The sequence below is a fragment of the Oncorhynchus nerka genome, linkage group LG25 (genome assembly GCF_034236695.1).
Source record: "Oncorhynchus nerka isolate Pitt River linkage group LG25, Oner_Uvic_2.0, whole genome shotgun sequence".
In the NCBI taxonomy this organism is placed as follows: Eukaryota; Metazoa; Chordata; class Actinopteri; order Salmoniformes; family Salmonidae; genus Oncorhynchus; species Oncorhynchus nerka.
In genome coordinates, this window is record NC_088420.1 from 30,539,902 (window position 1) to 30,560,592 (window position 20,691).

Genomic DNA, 20,691 nt, shown 5'->3' on the forward strand with positions numbered 1-20,691 from the left:
TATTATTGAAATTATTTTACAGAAAGGGATTCCATTGGTTCAAATGAGAAAGAAGGATCTGAGAAAGCACCATTGACCAAACAGCCTAGGACTGAATGTACCAGGTTTCTTCTTTCAGGCTTCATATACGGTTTGTTGTGGAGGGCTATGAGTACAATAATAATAAAAACATTTCTAAAGTGTTTTCCCATTGCTGGTGCATATAGTTCTCTTAACCACCAATGCCAAGGGCTGAGCAACTAGGCTACTGTTTAGTCTGTCTAAAATGCTTGACCTACAAACACCTTCTGGCAGACGTGTTAATAATGTAACAGGCACAAAACTCAAGTCATTGAGCACAAATTTAATAAAAAACGCTGTACCCCACCCTGAGGACAAAGGTGTATATCTTAACCAGAGAAAGGCTATTTGTAAAATATTGTAAAACAAAGACCAACCTGACTGATACCATTCCCATTGCAAACCTACAACAGTTGAAATACAAAAGCTGGGGGAAAGACGGATGTTCCCTGTGGTCCCCTGTGACTGGAGGGCATGGGCTAGACAAACTATTCTGTTCTGTTGTCAGCAGCACAGTGCACTATTGGTCATGTGTATGTTCATGTGTTTGGGGATGACTCTTCATTAGTTACTTCAGTTTTGTTGTTGTTCTGGAGGTGATGGATTTGGAGGATGTAGAGGTGAGAGACCTCACCACTAGGCCATCACTGAGGTCAAGCCCTCGGCCCTCCCTCTCCTGCAGACAGAGGAGGTATGGGTGCTGTGACACAACATCACACAACCACAAAGAGACAGAATCCTCAACACATTTCTCTCAACAAATCACTAGTACACATCCTAAAATATACTGTCATATAATGTACATCCAATTCCAGACATTGAGTTTTTACTCACTGCTCTGTAATCAATGAACATTTCCTTGAAGGTCATGAAGTCTGTAAAAGTAAGCAACATGTCGAAGATGTCTCCTGACACTTCGTCTTTGTGCTGCCTGAAACAGAAAAGAGAGTGAAAATGTATTTTTGTGAAATGAGAAACAAACGTTGCACTCTGCAGTTAGATATATTTGGTTTACAAGGGGCAATGTGCCGCCTGGTGTGCCACCTACTGGCCTAATGTGTCAGAGTGCAGTGGGTGCTAGGACCCCTGGGTGTATTCGTGAAGACTCATGAGACCATAGGCTTACTGGAAGAACAAAAGAGCTGGTGGTACTGTAACTGAAAAAGGTTACTCCTGAGTGGAAATGGTTTACATACTTGAGTAACTGAGTAAATGTGCTCATGTTGAAACCGGGAATTCTCTCCATCAGCTGCTGCTCAAGTTGTTTCTCAAGCAGCTCAATCTGAAGAGGTAGAAGTAAACATCAGAATATGTATGACACGTTCACATAGATCGTTTTTTCAGACCTTCTACCTTGACAGTTGATGATGAGGCAGGCAGATGAACAGAGTATAGTGCCTTACATATTCGTTGAAGATGGGTGTATAGGTGAGTTTGTTCTCCTCAGAGTCATCAAACTCCAGGTAGTGTTTCTCCATGAAGCTCTGTTGCATGTGCTGGAAGTCGTCCTCTGAGGAGAAAATTGAGTAGCATTAGCGAGCTATCCATTTAACGTTGATACACTAAAACATGTCTAGAACACAAAAAAAACGTTTTTTGGTCCAATTTACCCATGATGATGTCTTCAATACTCCCAATGACAGCATCAAAGGCTGCATCTGAATCTGATGAGCTGGGGAGGATAAATCAGTCAGCAACCAAACATATAAACATTAATCATTCTCTTCTAAATTAACGTTACTTCACTCACTCACTTCCTCATAGACATACTGACTCGTATGCACACATACATACATGCATGCATACATACATACATACTTTGAAACAGCAAAATTCTCCTCATCCAAATCCACCATTTCAACGATGTTCTCGCCACCACCCAGCAGATCTTTCAAAAAGACAAGACATTGCATAATACATTAGATAACGATAGCATTTCATGCTAGCTAGCCTAGCTGAGCAATCATTGCTATATTTCTCTGGCTATTTTCGTATGATTTAAAATCAGTCAAGAACTCACTTCGCTCTTTAACGTCCATTCTTAATCTATTTAGTTAGCAAACTACGTGGCTGTCTAGCTGATTGATTTTCTGTAATCGCTACCAAGGCAACAACAAAAAAACGCTCCCTTCAGTAAATTCAGTCCGGTAAAGAAACAGATCCCAGCTGATTAGTTCCGGAAGTACAGTAGAGTACAGTACGGTCAGGCCATAGAATTGAGAATTATAATAATTTGATAGCACCTCTATGGGTCAGGCACTAACATCGTGTAAACTGAAATTAATGTTAAGTGCGTTTAAGTCCTTTATTGCAATCATGGACTGTAAATTAATTTTCCCTTTTCTGTCCCATGATAATGCAGAGTACATATCATGTAATTCATTCTGACTGATGGGTTTAGTTGTGAATGTAGCCCATGGCTAAATCATGTCAATAATAATGGCATCTTTGACAAGCAACATAACATTAAAGTAACTATCCAGGGAAAATCTCACTTTTAAAAGTTAATATTTCCAAATAATGTTGACTCATCCTCCTATAATCGTATTTGTAGTCAAAGCATACATTGGAGAAAAAACAGACTTGTTTCAGAAACGCTTTCTGTGGGATGAGCTCCCATGAATAGTTTTAATGACCGGTTTACACCCACACCATTCTGTTGTTGGGGCACTCCCACAACATTCAAACACTAAAAAGCTGCTTTTTAAGATCATTACTTAACATTTTTTGGAAGGAAAACTATTTCACTCATTGTTTTTAATTAGTCATATTTCATAGAAATCTGGAAACACTGGACAGTTACTTGAATATTTATTATTACAAATATCACAACTCAGAAAACAATGATCAATCAGTAAATCACATCTTTGGGACCCATGGGGCTACTCCATTAAGACGTTAAGATACAATTTCACTTTCTTAATTTCTTCCATGACTAATTTTCTGGAATGGAGACAATTGGCCCTCCAAATTTGAGCAATTTGTAGTCATTCATACTAACAGAGATGTGTAATATCTTCTGACAACATCCTCTGATTCTGAATGATTTTCCACAACCACTTCAGGCTATCCTGGGAATCAAAACTATCCCAGTTAACTGTGATTTCAATAACTTAATTTCAATCAACTCAATTTAGTTTTAATTGTACGTACACAAATATGGTACTTTTTGAATCAGAGTTCTGTAAATTTTGCAATCTCATTTATAACAGAATGATTATTCAATCAACTCAGAAATGCTTCAAGTAAAGGAGAGAGCGGAGATGGAGAGTAATAGACAAATCTGTGCTCAGTTGGTATTGTATGTTTGAGCAGGGAGTTAACATAGTCTTTTTGTTGTTGTGCCTTTACGTTTAGTCAGAAAACAAGAGAATCACAGATACATTTAAAACGTTTGAGCAGAGATACACAGGACACATTGACCAGAGCCTGAGGGAACATTAGGCAGATCCATGTGCAGATACTGTGGGAGTTTATGAATTAAGATTGATGAGGCAATTCTGGAAATGCTGCTGGCTGCTAATATCTCAAAATTGCCTTCCTGCCCTCTCACTCTCTCAGCACTTTCTTGCTCTCAGACTGGTGAGGGGCCCATCTCCTCACAGAGAGAACGCTCCATGGAGTGCAGATAAAGGAAAGGTTCCCCCTCCTTGTTCTATTCTCCTTACAGTCTCTCTCCTGGGGTCTTCGTCAGGTCCCACCACTCCCTCCTCAAATTAGGCCCAGGGTCCGATCACAAATCCTAGCTCAGCCCCATTGTCCTATTGGTTGGGATTGGAGGAGGGGATGGTTGGGGAGGAGTGTTCATGTCCTGGTTTGGAGGCGAAGTGTCAGGACACGTGTGAGATGAGTCTGACACGTGTCTGAATGTCCTGGCGACACAGTGGGCATGTCTCCAACTGTAAGGCACACTCCATACACATCCCACTAAGGAGACAGAGACAAACACACAGAGGCCAAGTAAGGAGCTGTAACAGATAGGCAAATGGCTAGATAGGTACAAGTGGTGAAAAAGAGAGGGAAGTTGTTGTACCTGTGTCCGCAGGGTCTCAGCTCCGTATCGGCCATCTGGTCACAGCAGAGGGTGCAGCAGTTGTCTCTGATGCTCACCTGCTTCAGCAGAGCCAGGCGCCGGTGTCTGAGGGAAACACACAAGCACAGTCATGAAAAGCTACATAGGAGTTCACATAATGTGCAGTTGTTCAACCAGAGTGATCATTTAGAACCTAACCATTTCCCTCAAGGCTCCATTGCCTCAGACTTACCTGGGAAGGATAATCTTCTCATCAGACGCCAGCGAGGCAAAGTCATTGAAGGTGCTGAATTTAACAGATGGGGGGTGGCGGAAGGGCTTCGCCCCAAAGTTAAACTCACATTGTTGGTAGGACATGAAACTTGCTGCTGCAAAGAAGCCAGACCTGAGAAAGAGATGAAGTAGAGAGACTAAGGTAAGTGGAAGAATAGGGAGGACATTGGATGTGGCAGTGAGTTAGTGAAATGTACAGCATGTGAATACTTGTGTGGGGTGGATTATGTCCATAGAAGGGAGCGAGCAGTAGGGTGTGTATACTCACGTTGCTGAGGAGAACACCTGCTTCTCTGGGGGAAGTTCATGTCCATTCAGGAAGAAAAGCATCTGCTTCTTACCGAGGTCCAGTAGGAAACCGATGACATCTCCTACAGATCAACATGAGTGTAAAGCTTAAGGATAGGCTTGTAAGGGCCATTAGCTCAGTAACAAATGTGTGTAAGTTGAGGCCCCAACAGTCATCTCCCATTACAGCCTGCCTCTCTGAGCTACATGAATCCAAAGTTCAGGTTGAACTTACCCTCTTTCCAGCAAGGGTGGGAGTGTGGCTTACTGCGAGCATTGTACCAGATTAGCTGCCTGCAGCCATCATATGCACATGAATATTCATCATCTCCTATCCCATAGCCCTCCTGAAACACACACATTATGGCATTCAGTCTAGCATGAATAAACACTGCTTGCTGTGTGTATCAGTAAAGAATGTGAACACTTACATGGTTGAGGAACTTGCTATCCTTGGTGGCCCAGCCAATCTGCATGACCCCTGAGGTGACCACAGTGACCTCATAGTACCACACGCCTGAGTCCACACAAAAGGTACAGCGGACACTCTCGAAGGAGGACGCGTCACAGCGTGCCTTGGGAGGGGAGAAAAGGGCAGATCCATTATCTCTATAGAACACAAGTATTATACCCGGCAGTGTACAGTCATGGCCAAAAGTTGAGAATGAAAATTAATATTTGTGTCACAAAGTCTGCTGCCTCAGTTTGTATGATGGCAATTTGGATATACTCCAGAATGTTATGAAGAGTGATCAGATGAATTGAAATTCATTACAAAATCCCTATTTGCCATACAAATTAACTGAATCCCCCCAAAACATTTCCACTGCATTTCAGCCCTGTCACAAAAAGACCAGCTGACATCAAGTCAGTGATTCTCTCGTTAACACAGGTGTGCGTGTTACTTGAACAAGGCTGGAGATCACTGATTGAGTTCGAATAACAGACTGGAAGCTTAAAAAGGAGGGTGGTATTGGAATCATTGTTCTTCCTCTGTCAACCATGGTTACCTGCAAAGAAACACGTGCAGTCATCATTGCTTTGCACAAAAAGGGCTTCACAGGCAAGGATATTGCTGCCAGTAAGATTGCATCTAAATCAACCATTTATCGGATCATCAAGAACTTCAAGGAGAGCAGTTCAATTGTTGTGAAGAAGGCTTCAGGGTGGCCAGGAAAGTCCAGCAAGCGCCAGCACCATCTCCTAAAGTTGATTCAGCTGCAGGATCGGGGCACCACCAGTACAGAGCTTGCTCAGGAATGGCAGCAGGCAGGTGTGAGTGCATCTGCACGCACAGTGAGGTGAAGACTTTTGGAGGATGGCCTGGTGTCAAGAAGGGCAGCAAAGAAGCCACTTCTCTCCAGGAAAAACATCAGGGACAGACTGATATTCTGCAAAAGGTACAGGGATTGGACTGCTGAGGACTGGGGTAAAGTCCTTTTCTCTGATGAATCCCCTTTCCGATTGTTTGGGGCATTCGGAAAAAAGCTTGTCCGGAGAAGACAAGGTGAGTGCTACCATCAGTCCTGTGTCATGCCAACAGTAAAGCATCCTGAGACCATTCATGTGTGGGGTTGCTTCTCAGCCAAGGGAGTGGGCTCACTCAAATTTTGCCTAAGAACACAGCCATGAATAAAGAATGGTACCAACACATCCTCCAAGAGCAACTTCTCCCAACCATCCAGGAACAGTTTGGTGACGAACAATGCCTTTTCCAGCATGATGGAGCACCTTTCCATAAGGCAAAAGTGATAACTAAGTGGTTCGGGGAACAAAACATCGATATTTTGGGTCCATGGCCAGGAAACTCCCCAGACCTTAATCCCATTGAGAACTTGTGGTCAATCCTCAAGAGGCGGGTGGACAAACAAAAACCCACAAATTCTGACAAACTCCAAGCATTGATTATGCAAGAATGGGCTGCCATCAGATGTGGCCCAGAAGTTAATTGACAGCATGCCAGGGCAGATTGCAGAGGTCTTGAAAAAGTCAAATATTGACTCTTTGCATCAACTTCATGTAATTGTGAATAGAAGCCTTTGACCCTTATGAAATGCTTGTAATTATATTTCAGTATTCCATAGTAACATCTGACAAAAATATCTAGCCACTGAAGCAGAAAACTTTGTGGAAATATTTGTTAAATTAATATTCATTCTCAAAACTTTTGGCCACGACTGAGTTTATTAGGTATTTAGGCTGTTCTGGAGGCAAAGGGGTGTCTGACCTGGTACTAGATGGGTGTACCTAATAAACTGGCTACAGTGTAATGCTGGCCTTTCCCATGACTGGAACATAAAATATAATCATTCCTTGTGTGTGCAACACAGTGCCCCTACAGAAAGTTGAGTTTGGATCATTCTAGTCACAAGACCACTCCTCTGTTAGGCTTGTTAGATAGTAAGGCTGGGACAATACCAGGATCACAATATTCTTTCCATGGCAAAAATTAAAACAGGAAGCAGAACAAACTCTTTGGTCCTTTAAAAACCTGCTGTATGTAAAATATTGTGTTATAGCTTTGAAAATAAATATATGTGACTCTGGATGACAACATAATGTTTGTTTCCAACATCGGGGCTGTTTTCCTAAAGAAGTTACATCCGCTTCGTGTTTTGTTTTCTTGCCACGATACTAATGAGTATCGAGATACTGGTATTGTCCCGGCCCTTCTACATAGACACCCCTCACCTCGAGTCCACTAGGAGAGATCTTAAGATACTCGCTGACGTCGTTGCTGTTCAGCATGGCATTGATGTTGCTCAGGTTCACCTTCTCATAGGTGAACTGACGACCATCTTTCAGGACTGAGGAGAGGGAATGGTATAAGTCAGTCTCACACACACACGTGAAAAGTCTCCTCTGTCTCCTCAACTGTGCTGCTAAGTGCATATTCTGAAGGCACATCACACCCTGCAAGGAGCTTAAAGCCTCTTCACACAATGAACAATGGACTGCTGCTAAAGCCAAGAGCACTGTGGGGAAATCTGTTGTGTGGGGAAATGTGGATGAGAACTGTCCTCAATAACATGATGTAGTCTACTACTCACAGAGGTTATCCAGGCTCCATTGTGAACAGAAGCCGACCTGGCGCTTCAGGTAGTCTGTGTGGTCAGCCCACGATTCCAGAATCCCCAGCCGGTCACCTATACACGACTCGGACACCGTTAGCTTGTTCTCACCTGCAACAGTGAAATATGACAGTTAGTTGTCCGTTTCATGGCCATTGTACAGGAGATGGGGACAAACTTACTGGTCTGTGAGAACTTCTCCAAGGCTATGAGGGCAAAGAGCATGACAGTAGGATGTGCCTCAGAACTCTGGGAACAGAGATTGACATAAATTAGACAAGGTCTCATCCTCACTCTACAGAAAAACAACATGCAACACAAGTACATGACTATTGACTGCTTGTAACAGAATTTATGATCTTCTAGATCTGTGTGTTCTCTCACCAGGCTCTCCAGCAGGTACTCCAGGGTTCCAGGGCTCAGGAGTCCAATGCTCGCTGGACCTGAGAGATGAGACATGTGGAGTGGGTGTTAGGAGGAGAAACAATGCTCAGGGCCAGAGTAAAAGCACAGGATTGCACCAAGGCTACTTCAGATCTTCCAGAGAAAGAAAAGGTGTAGTTCGCAGTTTGGGTTGTAAACAGACATTTTTTAAATTTAACTAGGCAAGTCAGTCAAGAACAAATTCTTATTTACAATGATGGACTAGGAACAGTGGGTTAACTGTGTTGTGGGTTAATAACTCTGTTGTTTTTGTCGCACTGCTTTACTTTATCTTGGCCAGGTCACAGTTGAAAATGAGAACTTGCTCTGAACTGGCCTACCTAGTTAAATAAAGGTGAAATAAATAAATATATTTTTAAACTGCCTTGTTCAGGGACAGAATGACAGATTTGTACCTATTCAGCTCGGGGATTCGATCTAGCAACCTTTCGGTTACTGGCCCAATGCTCTAACCACGAGGCTACTTGCCGCCCCTACATTAATTAGTAGAGGCAACCCCTGTTGAGTATGTCAGACAGACTAAATCGTTTCACCCTGACCACCCTCCACAGCCCAGTGCTGCAGGCTCAGCAGAGCTGTCAGAGCAAAGGCAGAGCACTTTGGCCATGTCATGACAGACCAACTCAAACTTGCAGGATCAGCGCTTTCAGTTCACACTGACCACTTGATATGCTAAAAACTGGTTGAGCAGCTAGGGTCAAATAACCTGGAGCATTTTCATACATATTCACACTGTATATTCTGTGAGTTGGTGTGTGTGTGTAAGAGAATGAGGGAGATCAGGTTGCATCCACACTCACCAGCCAGTTTCTCAGCCAGGCAGCCCAGTACAGCTGTAGTGTTGCGGTGCTTGGAAGGGATGACAGCATCCTGGCGGGCCACAGTGGAACTCAGGCTCAGCATCCCGGACAGCTTTTGTAGAGCGTCCTAACAAAGTAAGGGAAACAAGCACTGTTATGAAAGCACAACACAGAAAAACCTTTAGATCTGCAATGTTCAAATCTACTTAATACCCACTTTCTCTGCAAGCCTATATGGAATACAACAGGTAAAGCAACAGGCTACACTGACTAGATTAACAAAAACACTGAATCCCTCTCAATAGAGAGTAAAAATTCTGAGCCAAGACTGTGGGTTTTTCTTTTTCAAAAGAAGAATCTTTAAGAGACAAAAGTACAGTGCTGACTCAAAGCAGAGAAATAAACTAAAAAAGGTGGACTCCAGCAGAAAAACCCTGTACTTGACAATAAGATTGGCTTGTTGTGATCAGCTCCTCTCAAGGAGTGCGTAGGAGTGGACAATCATGCTTTGGGAATTTGCGCTTTGAATTAAAAGTACTGTGACGGCATTAGGCAAGGAAGATGGATTGTAGCGACATTACAGGTAGGGCCCTATAAAATCTGTTTAAAAAAACAAAACAAAAAAAACAGAATTCCATTTAGTTTTCCTCCAAATTCCGTTATCTCCTTTCTGATTTTCCAGGTATCGGTTTTTCCCATTTTTTCAGGTTTTCGCTCAAAATCACACTTAGTTTATAGAAAAACTCAAGTGGATGTTCTAAGTCCACAACAATGATTATACCACATCCGGAGACCTCTTTAGAGGTCTGGAAAAAATATAATTATTTACCCTTTAATCCAAATGCGCACCAGCCAGAGACAATCGTTTGTTAGCGATGTTTCTGTAGTAAAGACGTACTTTAACTGTACAAATGTATTACCCTTTTAAATGTGCCATGAACACAACCAGTCATGTTTTCATCGGATTGTCAAAACAAATCACTTCAAAAAGTAGGTTAAGTTTGCACATTCATCCAAAATAATTTCAGCATCTGAACAGCGCACTCACTAACTTTCTAGCAAAAACTCTCTCACTGGAGAAAGTACCCGAGCGAGCGAAACAGCGCCCCTCTGTCTTACTATACAAGGAGTACAAAACACTGCTTTTTCCATGACATAGCTTTCACCTGGTCAGTCTATGATCCCTTATTGATGTCACCTGTTAAATCCACTTCAAGTCAGTGTAGATGAAGGGGAGAAAGGTTAAAGAAAGATTTTTTAAGCCTTGAGACATGGATTGTGCATGTCAGCCATTCAGAGGGTGAATGGGCAAGACAGAAAATTTAAGTGACTTAGTGGCTTGCGAAAGTATTCACCTCCCTTGGCATTTTTCCTATTTCGTTGCCTAACAACCTGGAATTAAATTAGATTTTTTTTTTTTGGGGGGGTTTGTATCATTTGATTAACACAACATGCCTACCACTTGAGTGTGCATAACTATTCCCCCCCGCAAAAAGTCAATATTTTGCCACCTTTTGCAGCAATTACAGCTGCAAGTCTCTTGGAGTATGTTTCTATAAGCTTGGCACATCTAGCCACTGGGATCGTTGCCCATTCTTCAAAGCAAAACTGCTCCAGCTCCTTCAAGTTGGATGGGTTCCACTGGTGTACTGCAATCATACCACAGATTCTCAATGGGATTGATGTCTGGATTTGACTAGGCCATTCCAAGACATTTAAATGTTTCCCCCTAAACCACTCGAGTGTTGCTTTATCAGTATGCTTAGGGTCATTGTCCTGCTGGAAGGTGAACCTCTGCCTTTCAGAGATTTGAGACTGGGACAAACAGGTTTCCCTCAAGAATTTCCCTGTATTTAGCACCATCCATCATTCCTTCAATTCTGACCAGTTTCCCAGTCCCTGCCGATGAAAAAGAGCCTCACAGCATGATGCTGCCATCACCATGCTTCACTGTGGGAATGGTGTTCTCAGGGGGGTTAGGAGTCGGTGTTGGGTTTGCGCCAGACATAGCGTTTTCCTTGATGGCCAAAAAGCTCAATTTTAGTTTCATCTGACCAGAGTACCATCTTCCATATGTTTGGGGAGTCTCCCACATGCCTTTGGCGAACATCAAACATGTTTGCTTATTTTTTTCTTTAAGCAATGACTTTTGTCTGGCCACTCTTCTGCAAAGCCCAGCTCTGTGGAGTGTACGGCTTAAAGTGGTCCTATGGACAGATAATCCAATCTCCGCTGTGGAGCTTTGCAGTTCCTTCAAAGTTATCTTTGGTCTCTTTGTTGCCTCTCTGATTAATGCCCTCCTTGCCTGGTCCGTGAGTTTTGGTGGGCGGCCCTCTCTTGGCAGGTTTGTTGTGGTGCCATATTCTTTCGAGTTTTTAATAATGGATTTAATAGTGCTCCGTGGGATGTTCAAAGTTTCAGATATTTTTTTTTTTTTATAACCCAACCCTGATCTGTACTTCTCCACAACTTAGTCCCTGACCTGTTTAGAGAGCTCCCTGGTCTTCATGGTGCTGCTTGCTTGGTGGTGTCCCTTGCTTAGTGATGTTGCAGACACTAGGGCCTTTCAGAACAGGTGTATGTATACTGAGATCATGTGACCCTTAAAAAAAGTCCACCTGTGTGCAATCTAACTAATTATGTGACTTCTGAAGGTAATTGGTTGCACCAGATCTTATTTAGGGGAGCTCATAGCAAAGGGGTTGAATACATATGCATGCACCACTTTTCTATTTTTTATTTATTTTTTAAACAAGGTTTTTTCCCCCATTTAATTTCACCAATTTGGACTATTTTGTGTAGGTCAATTACATGAAATCCAAATATATATAAATTTCAATGCCAGGTTGTAATGCAACAAAATAGGTAAAATGTCAAGTGGGATGAATACTTTTGCAAGACACTGTAGAACGGGGTATGGTAGTAGGTGCCAGGCACACCGGTTTGAGTGTGTGAAGAACTGAAACAGTGCAGGTTTTTCACACTCAACAGTTTCCCGTGTTTATCAATAATAGTCCACCACCCAAAGGACATCCAGCCAAAATCAGACAACTGTGGGAAGCATTGGAGTCAACATGAGCCAGCATCACTGTGGAACACTTGACAACTTGTAGAGTCCATGACCCAATGAATTAAGGCTGTTATGAGGGCAAAAGGGGGTGCAAAGCATTATTAGGAAGGTGTTCCTAATGTTTTGTACACTAAGTATATGTAGAACGTGTATCGGATTCATTGCCGTACTCTTTTTGGCCAGAAAGCAGGTGGTGCTCCAATAGTGCTCACTAGATTAGTGTCTTAGGTGCAACAGTGTGTGATGATTATTTTTACAGTCTATGGTAAAGATGGTCAGGAAATCGCTGATTAAAACCCAATCAAAATAGGTTGATGTCGATTGTGTAAAGAGGACACCTCATAACAGAATGCAATGTTGCAAACTAGCATACGGAACCACTCTGCAAAATGTGTCCTTCCCGATCTGAAAACAGCGATGAACATAACATGTAGCAACAACAGGCATGTGGGGGGAGGGTTCTTGAAATGTAACATCCAATCAAAATCTTGCCGCTTGCAGCCAGCGAACCATTCAAACCATTTTTACAATACAAAATCCTCCAGACCTCCAAGAGGCGTGACAGCAACATGATTTTTAGGTATGTGATTGCCGACATGAGACTACTACTAAACTAACATATGCAATTTTTTAAGATGGTCATACCAAGGATAATTTAGGTATTTGATTTGGAATTTTAGGACCCCTGTATAAAGGAAACATGAAGAAACATTGAGTTTGGTCTTACTGCTATTAGCCTAAATCTTTTAACTGTGGAATTACCTGTATACCTTTGACTATAAATTCCATACATTTTTCGTCTAGGTACCGGGTTACCTTCAGAGTCCCCGTGACACTTGTGTGTGTGTGTGTGTAGAACAAAACGGAGTACACCATAGTGTTCGTGGGAGTCTCATCTTTCAATAGTAATACTAATTTGTAGGCCAAACCGTTTGGACACTACAGACGTTTCCGTGAGAAGACATTTATTTTTGAGACATCTCCAGGTCTGACAAACAGTGCTGTAGCATTGCCACCTTCCACCACGGATTCCGGAAGACCGACATCGGCTGATGCGGTGGATAGAGACGCAGCCCATGCAACAAGAAAAACATCTCTAGCTTAACATGCAGATTTTTTTAGCATTTATTATACCTCGAGCAGAGCTTGGTGGGCATCAAGCACATAAAACATTTTTATGCCCAGCTCATGACGCCCCTTGATGATGTGAGGCCTAAGGCAATTGCCTCGTCTGCCTAATGATAAGTCCTCCAGTACGGTTGTCATTACATTAGCATCATAGCTAACAGCTACACAAAATGGTAGACAAACACACACAGAGGGGCATTCCTGTGCCGTTGCCTCTTCAGAAAGTTTTAGGGATGTCTCCCGAGTGGTGCAGCGGTCTAAAGCACTACAGACCCGGGTTCGATCCCAGGCTGTGTCACAACCATATGTGACTGGGAGTCCCATAGGGCGGAGCACAATTGGCCCACTGTCATCTGGGTTAGGGGGCTCTACCTGGCTCATTACGCTCTAGCGACTCCTTGTGGCGGGCTGGGCGCCTGCAGGCCCACCACAAGTGTTTCCTCCAAGACATTGGTGTGGCTGGCTTCTGATTTAAGCGAGTGGGTGTTAAGAAGCGGGGTTTGGCGAGTCATGTTTCGGAGGAAGCATGACTCGACCTTCGCCTCTCCCGATCCCGTTGGGGAGTTGCAGTGATGAAACAAGATTGTAATTGGATATCACGAAATTGGGGAGAAAAAGGGTGTAAAAAATACAAGGAACGTTTTAGGGAAAAAACAAGTGACTGATGTATTTGTCTTGTGAAAATCGTGGGCAAATGAACGCATTTTCTAATAACTTGAATACATTTAGTTGATTTCCTACATTTCAATACATTTTTTAACATTGTTGAATTCCTTTTTAAAATGTCTGGATTTTGTTCACATTCTCAAGAACGCAGGTTTTATCAGGCCCTAGAGGGAACTAGAGACCCAGAACTTACTTTTGTGGGCAGTGGGCACTCGTCAAGCAGCAGGGTGATCACAGCTGGTCCCAATGGGTCGTCCAGTGGTATCACCCGAATCAGAGACTGGACCACCTCCAACCAGCCGTCATCTTAGGGGATGGGGCAGGGGAGGGAGTGGAGGTTAGCAGGGGAGAGCAAAACTGGTAATTAACAGCCCCATTGCTCTTTGTAGTTAGTTGTCACACTTGATGCAGATGTGCAGTCTTTGAGGTTGTTTAAGCATGTCTGCTTGGGGGCTTTCTTGTGCATCATCACTCAACTGGTCAGAAACCGAAACTCATTTACGGTTGAATACCGTTGAAAGGGAGGAATTGTTTGGGGTTTCTCTTCCTCCTGGCCATCCTCAATTCAAAAGAATTGACTAATTTCTAACCTTTCCCTGTAATCAGATGATGCAACCTACTGTGTATTTCCCTCTTAAGGCAGATTGATGTCTTTTACAGATATCCACAACATCATTGGTGAACATAAGAAAATCTGAAATGCGGTGAATAAAATACTAGTGACCCTTTATATCCCACCACCAGCTACCCCACTCCTATCCCTGATACAAGGTCCAGGAATAACTCCATTCTTCACTTTCCATAGCGGAGAGTCAACACCAGACTGCCCTGCCCCAAACCTACAACTCTCTCAACCATCAAAGGAAGAGATGCACTTAAAGTAAACAGCACACATTTGTGGCAATGAGAGGGGACGAGACATGCTGGCGAGCAGGATACAGTAGTTAAGACCCAGTTAGGCCATGCTAAATCCACCTCTTAGATACCAGCCAAAGAAAGGCTCAGACCTGCCACTCACTAGCATAATGCTCTGGAAGCATGGGTCTTGTTCTAAAAATGAATAGCCTTAACAGGGAACAGTAAAAGGTTACAAACAAGGCTCTTCAGTCTCACTTTATGTAGTGTTGTCTCTTGTCGTGATGTGGGTTTTCATTTTACTTATTTATTTGATTTATTTTTAATCCCAGCCCCCGTCCCCACAGCTGGCCTTTAGCCTTTTGGTAGGCCGTCATTATAAATAAGAATTTGTTCTTAACTGACTTGACTAGTTAAATAAAGGTTACATCAAAAATAAAAGGCTCATTAATGTAGAATGAACACATTCTAGCTGAAGGACCAGATGAGACTGACTAATAGGCAGGCAGAAAGGCACATTATGGCCTGAGGACAGGGACTGACTGGGCAGCCAGCATTAGCATCATTATGTCGGCTAGAAGCCTTGAACAACCTTAAGATCCACTAGTCATCGATATCCGTAGGTTACAGCTGACAAGAAGACTCACTAATTATTTCATTTAACACAGAGGAGATAAAGCATCAGAGGACAGAGTTCCTCTTACTGAAGAAAATTACAGTATCTTTCTTAAGAAATCTGGCCTGAAATCCATGTATTACATCATGGTACTGTATATGAGCAATCATAAGTACATCCGTCTTACCCGTTTCTGCCATCTCATGCAGCGTGATCATGGAGTAGGGAGGCTCTTGGTCACTGGAAAAAAATATATTAAAAAATGTGATGGTGAATAGAGAATCTTGTAACAATGAAGTTCAATTATTGGTTACGTCTGGTCTAAGCAGATGACAAGTCGGAGGCAGGGAGAGTGGAGCAGTGTGATGGATGGGCGTGCGACGTTTGTCATTTTGTCTGCGAGCGAGACTGGCCCACCGGCCTCCCTCACCCTGCCCGTAAATCTGACCACTAACAGCAGTCATACTGATCCCTGGGGAACCCCTCCTGGATAACCCAAGACAAGAATCTGTCTTCAAATCCAATCTTATTGGTTGCATACACATTTTTCTGCTGTCATCACAGGTGCAATGCTTGTTTCTAGCTCCAACAGTGCAGTAATAGACAATACACACAAATAATTAGTCCGGAATATACAGTACTATTCAAAGGTTCACACACCTACTCATTCAAGGGTTTTTCTTTATTTGACTATTTTCTACACTGTAGAATAATAGTGAAGACGTCAAAACTATGAAATAACACATATGGAATCATGTGGAAACCAAAAAAAAAGGGTTAAACAAATCAAAATATATTTGAGATTCTTCAAAGTAGCCACCCTTTGCCTTGATGACAGCTTTGCTCTCTTTGCATTCATCCAGCTTTATGAGGAATACTTTTCCAACAATCTTGAAGTAGTTCCCACATATGCACTTGTTGGCTGTTTTTCCTTCACTCTGCGGTCCAACTCATCCCAAACCATCTCAATTGGGTTGAAGTTGGGTGATTGTGGAGGCCAGGTTATCTGATGCAGCACTGCATCACTCTCCTTCTTGATCAAATAGCCCTTTCACAACCTGGAGGTGTGTTGGGTCATTGTCCTCTTGAAAAACAAATGATAGTGGGACTAAGCACAAAACAGATGGTATGGCGTATCGCTGTAGAATGCTGTGGTAGCCATGCCGGATAAGTGTGCCTTGAATTCTAAATAAATCACAGTGTCACAAAGCACCCCCACACCATCACACCTCCTCCTACATGCTTCACGGTGGGAACCACACATGCGGAGATCGCCCGCTCACCTTCCGAGTCTCACAGACTCGTCGGTTGGAACCAAAAATCTCAAATTTGGACTCATCAGACCAAAGGACAGATTTCCACCGGTCTAATGTCCATGAGCATTGCTCAAAAGGTGAGCATTGCTCGTGTTTCTTGGCCCAAGCAAGTCTCTTCTTATTATTTACCTTAGTGGTTTCTTTGCAGCAATTCGACCATGAAGGCCCAATTCATGCCGTCTCCTCTGAACAGTTGATGGTGAGATGTGTCTGTTACTTGAACTCTGAAGGATTTATTTGGGCTGCAATTTCTGAGGCTGGTAACTTGACTGAACTTATCCTCTGCAGCAGAGGTAACTCTGGGTCTTCCTTTCCTGTGGCAGTCCTCATGAGAGCCAGTTTCATCAAAGCGCTTGATGTCATTTCTCTTTGCTTATGTGAGCTGTTCTTGCCATTATATGGACTTGGTTTTTTACCAAATAGGGCCATATTCTGTATACCACCCCTACCTTGTCACAACACAACTGATTGGCTCAAACACATTAGGAAAATAAATTCCACAAATTAACTTAATTGAAATGCATTCCAGGTGACTACCTCATGAAGCTGGTTGAGAGAATGCCAAGAGTGTGCAAATCTGTCAAGGCAAAGAGTGGCTACTTTAAAGAATCTCAAATATAACATATATTTTGATTTGTTTACTACATGATTTCCATGTGTTATTTAATAGTTTCACTATTATTCTACAAAAGTAAAAATAAAGAAAAACCCTTGAATGAGCAGGTGTGTCCAAACTTTTGACTGGTACTGTGTGTATAATATATTATAATATATAATAATATAATATATACACGGTCAAAAGTTATCTCCATTATTCCAGTTTTTAATGAAATTCACATTTTAATGTCTTAATGTACTCTGATATTAAATCATAGGACAAATAAACAATTGGGGACCCCAACAAACAATGTAATAGTTTTGTTTAACAAAATGTTATCTACATTTTTTACTCAAAGTGGTCAACTTTTGCAGTTTTAACAGCCGAACACACTCAAGGCATTCTTTCTACAATGGAAATCAAATATTGTTTGGAAAGTTCTTCCCAACACTGGTCCAGAAGTTCCCACAAATGTGTTGCACTTGTAGGTTGCTTTACTTTCACCTTTGTGCCCAGTTCATCCCAAACCAGCTCGATGGGGTTTAAGTCTGGAAACTGTGCTGGCCATTCCATGATTTGAAGCCTATCGTGTTGTTCTTTTCTTCTAAGGTAGTTGTGACATAGCCTAGAGGTATGTTTTGGGTCATTATCTTGCTGTAGGATGGACCCCTGACCAACTAGGCATACACCAGAGGGTATGGCATGGCACTGCAAAATGCTGTGGTAGCCGTTTTGGTTGAGGGTGCCGACTCAGGATCCAGCCAATGAGCCCCAGACCATCACACATCCTCCTCCATGTTTGACAGTTGGTGTCACACACTGAGGAACCATCCTTTTGCCTACTCGACAGCATACGAAAACCTGTGTGATGAAACAAAGATTTAACATTTTGAGTAGTCCACTGGCAGTGCTTCATAGCCCAGGCAAGCCTCTTTCTTATTTTGCCATCTTAGCAATGGCTTTCTTACTGCCACTCAACCTGTCAAACCTGCAGCTTGAAGTCTTCTCTTCACAGTTGGAACTTGCTTACTTCGACCAGTGTTTAGCTGTGCTTGAAGCCGTTGTCCTGTGAGCCACCTATCACGCAAGCTGTTGACTATCAGAAACTTGTCTTCTGATTCTGTTGTGGCTTTGGGTCTGCCAGACCTCCGTGCGTCTCCAAGTGCCTTTTGATGGTGTAGGAAACTGTACTCACTGACACCTTGGCTTTCTTTGCAATTTCTCTAAAGAAAAGAACTACACTTTTAGGGGTTATAATGGTCTGTGTGTCTCCTTTTGTTAATGCCTTTTCCTCACCATTATGATAGCAATATAGTACTTCCTGCTGTACAATAATGCTTAAGAGGGTGTAGTAACAGTCTGTTCCAACACTGCTTTTATACAGACAGAAGGTTTTTGTAAGTAATCAACAAAAGTTGGGACACCTGTAGGAATTGTTAGTATCAAGGCCCAATTTACATCCATTGCTGCAGAACAGCTGTAAGTTGTTAACCCATTACTTGTTCCCTGAAAAAGGCCTTTAAAAAATATACAACTCTGAAATGTACATTATTTTTCAGTTTTTGGTAACAAACTTGTATTTTATATATTTAACCTCTGGCAGTTTACCGCTTACCTTTGTACCATATCAGGTTATTACCTGGACTTGATCTGCTTCAATTTCAATAAAAAATTGAAAAATGGGGGTGTTCTAAAACGTTTTTGACTAGTAGTGTATATGTATGCATACATACATAAACACTCACTGAACAAAAATAGAAACCTCAAGACCATGTTAGTGCCTGAAGTGCCAACAAAAGGGAGTGCATAATCTGAACAAACTGTACTAGAGTCCTGACACATAATATTCAACTACACTTGTGAAGGGAAGCAATGTTTATTATGCATGCCATGGCCACTTGCTTAGTTGGAAATTATATTGCAAACACTTACTTGTCAACTAGAGTCCTGATGACAGCAAGTGTGTCCAGCACCAGCCCGTCCACATTTTGTTTCTTCCGGCGAGGTTCATGGGGTCCCCGTCCACGGCGGGGCGGTCTGACTGGGTCCCGGGGCCGACTGCTTCGTGCCTCCGGGTGATCAGCAGCGGTGTGATCAACTCGCCTGAGCTGCCCGCGAGTTGCCGATCCATCATCCACATCGCTGTCTTCTCTACAAACACAGCTGTTTCCCATGGTTCTGGTTGTCCCAAGGCTTTCCAAACCCGTAGTGAATGTTACTGCTCCAAAGAGAGCAGTAGAACCTGTTCAAGGCTCCTGCTAGCACAGAATGCAATCCAAGAAGCTACTATCATATCATTTGGAGCACTCGTGGAGGCGTCTCATGACGATCCGGGTGGGGACGTCAATCATGGTGCTACTACTCTGCAGATGGATGGCAACTAGGAGGAGTGGCACAGATTGGCAGTGTTACAGTGAACAATAATCGTCATACAGGAAGGAAGTCCACGTACACTTTCCAAACTCTGTCCCGTGTAAAATAACATTGATGAAAAGAATACATGTTCAAGATAAACAAAATGCACTGAGAAATTAAAATATGTAGTTAGCTAGTGTTGTTGATTAACATTACAGAATATACTAGTTAGCTAACATTATATACGGCTATTTGGTACAGTTTAGTTGTTAGATTTCAGTCAAATTTACCTGGCTAGCTAACGTTAGTTAGATAAGCTTGTTATGACTAATTTATGCCAAGGCTAAATTGACTGGCTGTAACAACATCCATGTTGAAAAGGATAATGAGAGTTAGCTAGTGCTAACGTTACACAAAATAATGGTAAATAGCTAAAACAACAGCCATGTTGAAACTGCTAATGCGAGTTAGTTGTCTGGTTAGCAGCTAACGTTTACGTTACACCAAAGATACAAAAGGGTTAGCTATATACCAGTATGTGGTGACCCCACTTGAAGCTATTTATTGTATATAATGAGACGTTTTATTGAACTGTAGCTAACTACAATTATTTGAACGTTACCAAATGAGTAAGCTAACCTGCTGACTGTTAGTCAGATAGCTAGCTAACTTAATAGCTAACATTAGCCATTTTTCAGACCCCCATGTTACATGACAACATTAAAATGTGGCTAAACTAGCTAATGTTTGCTCTCATGAGATGCTTGTTGGTTCTATATGGGCGTGAGCTAGCTACTTACCTTGCAAAATAGCTGGTAATGTCCTCTGATAGTTAACGAGTTACGACAATCATGAAGATGAATAGGCCCCTGAAAAGCTTTACGAGAAACGCTTTTACTTTAAACTAGCTGTCTACCTGTTAGCCAAGCTAGCTAGGTAGCTAACTAAACAAAAAGGGGCGCTTGCAAGCACAAACTAGTTAGTGTAACGTTAGATGGTTAACAATCCCATTTAATCTGCTCTTTATTGATTCAAGCGGGTATAACGCCCTCAAACCCATTTATTTAATGTTGTGTACGGCTGTACTGATAACTAACTAGCCTAGTTCCGTAGCGTCA

General features: G+C 42.4%; 2 protein-coding genes across 3 annotated transcripts; both read right to left on the bottom strand.

Annotated features, from left to right (window-relative positions):
* Window positions 1–323: 323 nt before the first annotated feature.
* arl2bp (ADP-ribosylation factor-like 2 binding protein) lies at window positions 324–2,220 on the bottom strand. Of its 2 annotated transcripts, none has more exons than XM_029633464.2 (7): window positions 2,081–2,220; window positions 1,879–1,948; window positions 1,671–1,732; window positions 1,464–1,570; window positions 1,257–1,342; window positions 895–991; window positions 324–736 (listed from the first exon to the last, which is right to left on the bottom strand). In XM_029633464.2, the coding sequence occupies exons 1-7, from the start codon at window positions 2,097–2,099 to the stop codon at window positions 629–631; spliced, it is 549 nt and encodes a 182-aa protein (XP_029489324.1). In that variant the 5' UTR covers window positions 2,100–2,220; the 3' UTR covers window positions 324–628. The 2 variants fall into 2 exon arrangements, with proteins under 2 accessions (XP_029489324.1, XP_029489323.1); XM_029633463.2 differs by having other exon boundaries at window positions 324–760.
* Window positions 2,221–2,854: 634 nt separating this feature from the next.
* LOC115109361 (RING finger and SPRY domain-containing protein 1-like) lies at window positions 2,855–20,679 on the bottom strand. Its single transcript, XM_029634169.2, has 15 exons — window positions 20,374–20,679; window positions 19,151–19,598; window positions 15,492–15,544; window positions 14,027–14,139; window positions 8,970–9,096; window positions 8,110–8,168; window positions 7,908–7,974; window positions 7,705–7,836; window positions 7,346–7,461; window positions 5,086–5,229; window positions 4,890–5,001; window positions 4,635–4,737; window positions 4,326–4,478; window positions 4,094–4,198; window positions 2,855–3,987 (listed from the first exon to the last, which is right to left on the bottom strand). Exons 2-15 carry the CDS (start codon window positions 19,390–19,392, stop codon window positions 3,891–3,893), a joined length of 1,623 nt encoding a protein of 540 aa, XP_029490029.1. The 5' UTR covers window positions 19,393–19,598; window positions 20,374–20,679; the 3' UTR covers window positions 2,855–3,890.
* Between the last annotated feature and the right edge of the window lie 12 nt (window positions 20,680–20,691).